This window comes from Acyrthosiphon pisum, chromosome A2 (assembly GCF_005508785.2).
Source record: "Acyrthosiphon pisum isolate AL4f chromosome A2, pea_aphid_22Mar2018_4r6ur, whole genome shotgun sequence".
Classification (NCBI taxonomy): domain Eukaryota; kingdom Metazoa; phylum Arthropoda; class Insecta; order Hemiptera; family Aphididae; genus Acyrthosiphon; species Acyrthosiphon pisum.
The window spans coordinates 84,960,362-84,969,646 of record NC_042495.1 but is presented as its reverse complement, the minus strand read 5'-3'; the positions used below and the strand labels follow the sequence as shown (position 1 = coordinate 84,969,646).

The 9,285-nt window shown below is 26.8% G+C and overlaps 2 protein-coding genes across 5 annotated transcripts in view; both read right to left on the bottom strand.

The window, feature by feature from the left end:
* LOC100166409 (kelch-like protein 3) overlaps positions 1–3,092 on the bottom strand; it is a 7,850-nt gene extending 4,758 nt beyond the window's left edge. The window contains exons 1-2 of one of the 4 annotated variants that reach the window (XM_003243254.4): positions 2,954–3,079; positions 641–882 (exon numbers count right to left, since the gene is read on the bottom strand). In XM_003243254.4, coding sequence (XP_003243302.1) covers position 641 — 1 coding nt within the window. In that variant the 5' untranslated portion in view covers positions 642–882; positions 2,954–3,079. Of the gene's footprint in view, positions 1–458; positions 620–640; positions 883–965; positions 1,626–2,953 lie in introns of those variants that run through there. The other 3 variants (XM_029490521.1, XM_003243255.4, XM_001948780.5) reach the window with 3 other exon arrangements.
* A 2,267-nt stretch (positions 3,093–5,359) lies between these two features.
* Positions 5,360–9,285, bottom strand: part of LOC103308876 (pickpocket protein 28-like) — a 6,475-nt gene continuing 2,549 nt past the window's right edge. The window contains exons 3-7 of the mRNA XM_029490292.1: positions 6,322–6,592; positions 6,013–6,078; positions 5,786–5,930; positions 5,615–5,715; positions 5,360–5,538 (exon numbers count right to left, since the gene is read on the bottom strand). Of these exons, the coding sequence (XP_029346152.1) occupies positions 5,387–5,538; positions 5,615–5,715; positions 5,786–5,930; positions 6,013–6,078; positions 6,322–6,592 (735 nt within the window). The 3' untranslated portion in view covers positions 5,360–5,386. The remainder of the gene's footprint in view (positions 5,539–5,614; positions 5,716–5,785; positions 5,931–6,012; positions 6,079–6,321; positions 6,593–9,285) is intronic.

Here is a 9,285-nt window from a genome sequence, read left to right as displayed (position 1 = left end):
TCGGTTCACTACCTATATCAATCGGTACGTTTGACAAAAAACACGTCTAAATTCTTATGTTGCGCGCGTGACAAAAACAGGAAATCACCGCTACCAAACCTCTTAAAGTTATTCGATCTTACGAATTGTATTGTAAACTGTTCACTGTATGTACCTGTGTATAAAAACTATACGTATAGAGCATATTCATAATAATATACTTTAATTAAATTATAATAATTAAATGAAATCTAGTTAATTATAACTTTTTTAAGCGATGCTAATTTTTTAGTAATTACAAAGATTATTATTTTTAATACTAATAAAATGTTTGTACTATTGTATACATTATTGTACCTTAATCTATATCAAAAATTAAAATAAGTCTATTAGTCTGAAAAAGAGGTATATTTAATGCTATTTAATAATTATTTATTATTGGTGGGTAACTTCATAGCTAAAATAAAATATATTGTCACCTCTCTTTTTACTGATGATAATTTTTCAATTGCTGCGTTAAATTTATTCTCCATACTTTAATATTAGGTACTTTTAAATAAAACTACAATGCTAACTCGCACTCGTTGCATATACAAGTACTCGCTAGAATATACGCGTAAATACTAAATTAATAAACTAATAGACCATTTCATATTATTACTTGGCTTATCGGCGTTATGGCTAGTCGGATTTCCGCTTGTTTTACTACTTCCATCGTGATATTTTTTAACTAACGAAGCTTTGTCGCGTACCTAATACCAGTAATACCTAGGCAGTATACACTTATCACTGATCGTTCACACCGACACAAATGTGATGATACCGTATCGGCTCCGGGTAGTTACCCCTTACCGTCGGTTAAGTGGTCGTATTGCGTTCCATTACGATAGCGAATTGTGATACCTAGATAATATGTATATTATAATGTCAGTTATATAATATTATAAATGTACTGATCAATATTTAAATAAACATAGAAAAATTACCAGAGCGGAGTGCGTAAAAAAGTTTCACTCAAGTTCAAACCACAATTTTTTAACCATCATTTTTTTCAAGTCAACACTATTTTTTAAAAGTCAACACTATTTATTCAAGTCAAAACTATTTATTAAAAGTCAACACTAATTTTTAAAATTTGATACAATTCTTCCCATAAATGTATTGAACATCATTCTCCAATTGAACTGGGGATTGATGTCAATAACCGGGGAATGTCTACATTTACAACATTTATCAATTTTTAGGTAAATTACGTCATTTACCGGGGAATGACGACATTTAACACGTTTACATCATTCACCGTAACATATATATGTAAGTAATATTTATTTAGATACTAAAACAGTAAAACATATATCTTAGTAGTAGCCAGCAGTGGTGTATTTAAGGGTTCAGAATTTCAGATAGAGATGGCAGGTCCACGAGAGGGGCCACATACAAAATGCATCAGTAGGTAACATACTTACCCCCATTTTACATGACTGCTCGCTTCGCTTGCGAGAAATAATAATTAGTAACCGACCACTATTAATGTTATAGTAACACGCGTGTATGTGTGTGTGATCGACCGGTCGTCTAGGTTGGTGAGTGAATTGGTGGTGTAGAGGCAATCATAGGTGTGTTCACGGGAGGGGCCGGGTGGGCACTGCCCCCCCCCCCCCCCGGCAGACTGTGCCACCAACAAAAACATTCCAGGATAAAAATAAATCATTTGTACCATGCAGGACATATAGATTTTGATTAATTGTAATTTTTTTAGTTACGCATTTATTAATTAGTGATTATAATATGATCATTATAATATTATGTTCATCAATTTTTTATAATTACATAACATACAATGGTACTGTTTTACCCATTTACCAGGTCTTGTGCTGTGATATCACAGATATCATCATACTATTTTATCTAACCAGTGATAATATTGTTTTATTAGCTGAAAATATCCAATTACCGATTATCATTTCAAAAATTTGTTTAGATATTTTACGACTTGTTAAAATTATTTAAATTTTGTCAGAAACTCAAATTATTTATTACTGATTAGTTAATAGTTTACAAATTGTATGTTGTCTAACTTGTATACCTAATGGATGGGAAAAAAGTATTTTTATTGTTTTGACAATGGTTATACTTTTTGATCATAACTAAAAAATATTCCTACCATTGTGAATTTTGTAACAAAAAAATGAATGTTTCTTCATGTCTCAAAAAAAAATAGGTCTAACAATTTAAAAATTTGTTGTGCCCCTACAGCCACCAAAGTCTGAACACGCCTATGGAGGCAATATAATTACTCGCTTCTACTCTTTATAATATTATAATAAATATAATAATAATATAATGCTTATTTTTAATATTAACAAAAACACGCAGCGGCCCCGTCAACTAGTTAGTACCCCATCGGGAATATAACCTAACTCGATGGCTCAATCCATCCCTGCGGATACATTGATACAACCGTGCAAATTAAGCCGTGCCTATGTGGGGCACGCAAATCAAAATCTTGTACATATGGCTTGTAGGTATGGAAATCAAAATTTAAATCCTAAGAATGTAAATTTATATTTTAAAATTAAATAAAAATTATCTTTAAAATCCTATTACAAACAGAAAAGTGTAAAATAGATATTGTTCAACAATATAAAAATTGAAAATTATAAAATCAATTTATTATTTTAAATTAAAATCAGAAAAAAATTATATCAATAATCAATGTTGAAAAAAAATGAAAAATTTTGATTTCAAGGCCTGCAATAATAAACACATTTGTATAGTCACATTAATATGTTTATATAAAATACAAAAAAATAAGCACAAAATCATTTATCAAAAATAAATGGATTCTAATTATTATGGAATAACTTTTGTGCCTACATAGTTCCTAACATAATTATTATTTTGAGATAGTTTGTATAATTTATGTTTAGTAAAATATTGTTGAATTCAAGATTCTGTAGAAATATTTTCTTACCTTTATAGTAGTTAATTTAAAATCAATGGCAGTATGGTATTAAAAATTAAAATTAAGTTGATTATTCCAGACTTCAGTACAACTTTAAACAGACGAAATTCATACCATACTTTAAATAATAAATTACCTATTTGATTTTTTACACTCAAGCTACCTACTGAGTGTTTGAGTGCCTGAAAAGATAAGTGATACAGTTTGTTTGCTTAAGAATGTGTACATATACGATAACTTACCTGCATGGCGTCATGTCTACATACATTAAAGCATTATATTTACTAGATTACATAAAGATATATTATTATATAGGGTATAATAATTCACCAAGCATGATCATTGCTAACCAAATTTTAGGCCAATAATACTTCGTTACTAATGATCCAAGGCGTATTTGAAATCGTTTGTAAGATTCTGGACGGGAAAACTTGAATTTAATTTATATGTGTTTTAGTACAATTGTCCCAAATGGGGGCAGCATAGAGTACGTAAGGTAAAAGTCCGTAAATTTTTTTTGAAATTGTATAAATTGACATAAATATTAATATTAATTATACCATTGATTTTATAATATACTATATTATTATGTATTAAAATACGATTTAATACATCAATATTGTACAAATTACATATTTTACTCAATATTATGTAAATTTTCAATAGAGTAACCTACCTACTATATAATATACAATATTATCTGAACCTACTAGGGTTACTCATATTTTCGCCAAGTATGCATAATGCATATTATGCACGATTATTAATTAACTATACATATAACATATAGGTACTTATATCGTCCTTTATTATTTGAAAATATGAGATTTTTTATATCGTCATATTTTTTTTTATCTTGAAAATCGTTTTGAATCATGTGCTATAAGTATGTTGCTTAGATTTGATGTAATATAATTTTTAATTGATATAGATTAAGTATAGATTGGTTTATGTTCCTGAACTAAAAATGATAATACTGCACATTTATACTAATTTTAGAGTATTACCTATCATTCTAATTTTAAGCATTTATTATAAATTTATAACAATTCCTATATTACATAATTTTTAATGATAAATAGGTATCACAAATTATTGAAATATTAAATTATTTATACTTTTAAATATAGGTATTAGGTAATATTACGCACGCACGTTGTAATTCAAAACATTCAACAACATTTTCCCTGGTTATTTTAAAAAGTACTGGATGCTTTTTGCTTTTTATCCCCCAAAATATAAAAAAAAAATTGCTACCCAACTACCATCAAAGTTTAAAATCAATTGTGTTTACAGAAATAAAAAATAATAATAGAAAACTGCACGTCAATCAATACATTTAAGCTAGATACTATATGCGACTGTCCATATAATTGCTTCTAATTACCATACAATCCTAGGTTTTAACCTGAGATTCTACACAAATTAACAGTTAGTATCTTAACTTTAATTCTAGTTTATTTTAATAAATATATAATTATTATTGGTAAAAAATAACTATAGGTACTTAGATATTATGACCAACAAAATATATTATTTTACTTTTTGATATCATATATGTATTTAAATTTTAAAAACATTAAATTCCGTGATTTTTAAATGTAATGATAAACAAAATAAAACAGTTTAAAGGATATTGTGCAGTGCGAGTATAATGTTGAGTTTTATTTTAGATAAATAAATGGTAATAGGTACTTATAATATAGTAACCTATTATACATTATACAGAGTGATTTTTTTTAACTTAAGATATTCGACATTTAGGAAACTAAAACTTTTTTTAAATAAATGTTGTAAATGATTTGAAATTGTTAAAAAATAATATTTTTAAGTTTTTATATTTATCGTGACCTAATACCCTAACTATAAAGTCCGACTCATGTCGTAGTACCTCCGCTGGGAGGCCTCTACATCTGTCTAATCCGCAATTTTATTTTTATTCTTATTTATTTTAACCTATAAACAATCGTTTATAACCATCAATTGTTCTTATTGTTTTGTTTTTTTAACAGATTGAATAATAAAAAAAAAACGTTAAACGTTTATTTGTATTTAAAATTACAATAATAATATATCCTATAGGTATAAATACAATTTTATAAAATTTTGTGTTTTAAAAATTTTGTTTGAAATTTTGCCATACTTACACTGTTTATCTAAATTTAAAATACTTCTACTACCTAACTATTAGTTCAATATTCTACATAGGAATATGAAATTAAAAATGTATACCTATATTCCTTGACAAAAGTAAAAACTTAAAAATAATGCAGATAAAAAATATTTTTTAAAATTGTAATAGTTTGCAAAAATAATGAGTTTTTTACGTCAAAAAAAATCACACTATTATAATATTATAATATTATTATGTTTATATAATAATATAATATATCTTTATAGTTGTATATTTAATACTAGTATATTCCAGTATCTTTTTTTTTATCATTCAATGATAAAACTCGGCGTTATTTTTGATTTGGCCTTTCTACGATTCCGATGGTCAAAATATAATCGTATCACGAAAAAATATAAGATTTCAAAGAAACTGATTATGCTGCAACCAAGAAATAATCCAAACAAGCCGCCTATGTTACCTGAAAAAAATCATTACAAACAATAACTAAAATAATAGAAAACAAAAGTATTATGTTCAAAAATAATAGTACTCACCTAATAGTTCGTTGAACGGCATCAATGGAGTTTTTTGTATATCGATCACAGATTTTCGTTTGAAGTAAATCAATACTACAGATGATTTTTCATTGAGAACTCTACGTCAAATCAGAACAACAATTAGTTTTCATTAAATTGTCAGTGATTACCTATTTAATTATTTATTACAGTTTCGGTTTTGTAGAATTTGTTGTCCAGTTCCTAAAAAATTCCACAGTTTCATAGTCGTACCGAATACTTGTACATGATGGCAAACAATTACAACCTTTGATGTTATTTGACATGTTTAGTGTTTTCTTGAAAATCGAATAACCTGAAACACGCATATTATAATGTACCTACCTATAATATTATATTATAAGAAGGTGTAATACGCAATTATATCAAAAATTTACCGATAGTCGAAGATTCTCTAATACATTCTAAACTTTCAGTACCACAAACCGAAACTCCCGGGTCTCCTGTAAAATAACTTTAATGTTATAATATCATAACTCACAAGTATTACAATGTAATATTTGTTTTTTTTTTATATAGAGTTAAGTAAATTGTTATTAATTAATTATTACTTATTACCCATTTCTATAATATATACATATTTATATATAAATATATATTATATAATATTATAAACTCAATAGTTGAACATAGTATAGATATTTGATATAATAATATGAATGCATATTGCATAGGTAGGTACTCACTTGGTTGAAAATAAGCATTGCAACCACAGACGTTAAACGTGTTATTGGCTCTACACTCCATTTCGCAATTGTGAAGCGTGTAGATCTTAAAAAACTTCAATTTTTTTTCGTGTTGATAATAACAATTTCGAAGTTTTGGAGTCCACTTTTTGATTTTATGTGAAGTACGTATAATATTCAGTGACAATGCGACGGACAGCATACTACTACCGGTAACGTAAGCTGTAGGTTGGATACCGACTGGAACATCCGCTGGGCTATGCACAATCAACTGAAATTTATTTTAATTATTATTATTGGACATCTATTTACCCATAGATACCTATGGGAATCAAATAGATAAAGCCCTGTTAATTATGCCACTGAATTAGTAGATGTGATCGGAATGTGATGAGAGGATACCCTCGTGATAAATCCCATACCACCTCACTACTTTAGTACTTTTATATTTTACATTTCTCATTCTTCTGCTTACTTTTCCCAATATTTCTCCAAAAAAGTTTTTTAATTATAATGTTACGCGTGTATAAATAAGTTTTTAACGCCTACTAGGTGTCAAGTGTAGGTTTACATTAGGGTTTTTATGAAAAGAGTAAGTACCTACTAGAAAATACAGCAGTATTATGCTTATAATAGTAAACACAAAATATTATATGCCATTACACTAATTTTTTTTAAGAGGAATAGGAACGTGTATTTGCAGATTATCATTTTAGAACATTTTAATACCTCATCCCAGTGTATACTCGTTTCGAACCAATTTGACCACTGAACTCAAGTCTCGAGGTAAATAATAACTAATAACTAATAAGTAGGATAGTAGGTATACTTTATTATAAGCTAGGTAGTCTATGCGTGTTCACGAATGCTTAAAATGGTGTTTTCGTTACACCTGAAATTTATTTTAGATTTAGTGGGTTGGTGAATATATTTTATTTCAAAGTATTAATTAGGTACATCGCATGAATAATTGAAAAATATTGAATTTTAAATAAAATCAAAATATAAATGCTCAATGTTGATGATTGATCAAATGGAAAATGATAAAATTATTTATTAATGAGATAAGTCTGGGATAAGTCTGGGTTTTATACTGACGGACTTATTCGCATGGATAGTTCGACGTACAAATACAAACATAATAACCATATCATATTATATACCTAATCCATTAGATGCCCATAACCTTTTTTTATACGGCTATACACAAATCACAAATGCCAATAATGGGTTATTTAGAAATTTAATGTGAAATACTAGTTTTTAGATAACTTAACACTTAAATTGTATTATTGATATAAGAATTAAAGTACTTATGGTTATTATTAATAGTTAATATAAGTGATAAAGACTTAAAAATAAAATAATATTTTCCTCCAAAGGAAAAATATATTCTCAGTAGATCTTAAACATAAAAAGTGTAGCCACCCCTGGTATAGGTATACCTATGGACTATTGGGTTACACTATACGATATTTTAATTTTTAGGTACTCTAACATATAATTGAATGATGTACGGTACGAGAGGCGATTGTAAACTCTCTCGATTCGAATGACTTGTAAACTTCCCGGGTCTACTAATACTAAATTTAATTTAAAAAAGGCGGGTAAGTCGTGGATGTCGCTCTGCTGTACAGTAGGTTACAAGTGGGTTACTGTAATGGATGGAATTAAATTTGAATCCAATGATATTATATCATTGTATACGAAAAACGATTCTGAACGGAGATTATTTGTCAGTCTAGGATATATTATTTTTAAAGAAAAACTTATGGAGAACCTTGTACCAAATTTTAAAAACTTAGTTATAAAAGAAAAAATTTTTACGATTTTTCAACCACTAAATTACTTGCAAATTTTCGCAATTTTGACATATTTCGTATAAATTTGAACTTTAAATGCTTATAAATAAAAATTGTGACAATGTATTCCTTTTATTTTGCAACTGCTATTGTAAAAATATGTTAGGAGCCTTGTATTAAATTTCCAAATCTTAGAATTAAAAAGAAAAACTTTTATGAATTTCTGTCTAAGATAATTTGAACATTGCCGTAATTTTTACGTATTTAGTCAAAATTTGAACTTTAAATGCTTATAAAAAAAAAAATCGTGACTATATATTTCTTTTATTTTTCAATTTCTATTGTAAAAAATATATTATGAGCCTTGTATTAAATTTTGAAATCTTAGATATAAAAGGAAAATTTTTTATGAATTTCTAGCATAAAATAATTTACGAATTTTCGTGATTTTTACATAATATGTTGTCAAAATTTGAACTTTAAATGCTTATAAATAAAAATTGTGACAATGTATTCCTTTTATTTTGCAACTGCTATTGTAAAAATATGTTAGGAGCCTTGTATTAAATTTCCAAATCTTAGAATTAAAAAGAAAAACTTTTATGAATTTCTGTTTAAGATTATTTGAACATTGCCGTAATTTTTACGTATTTAGTCAAAATTTGAACTTTAAATGCTTATAAAAAAAAATTGTGCCTATGTATTTTTATAATTTTTGAATGGGAGTTAGAACAACATATGTGGACCCTTCTATTAAATTTTCAAGTATTTTGTCCCAGCTAATTTTTTTTTATCAACATTTATAAAAAAAAAATCAAAAAAAATCGATTATTTCAATTGCCTATAAATAGATTAAAAATTAGTGAAATATTTTGAAAATAAAACTATATAAAGAAAATGTCAATTTAAACAACTGGTAAAATTTTCAAGTGTCTACGACTCATACTTTTTGAATAATAACAAATATCAAAAATCGTTTGAGGCTAAACCGTTATTTAATGCGGTTTTGTAAAAATTTAAATTTCAAACACTCCTAAAAATTTTTTGTCTTAGTCCGGTTGAGTTTTTTTTACAGATATTTAAGAAAAACTTATGGAGAACCTTGTACCAAATTTAAAGCTTAGTTATAAAAGAAAAAATTTTACGATTTTTCACCCCAAAT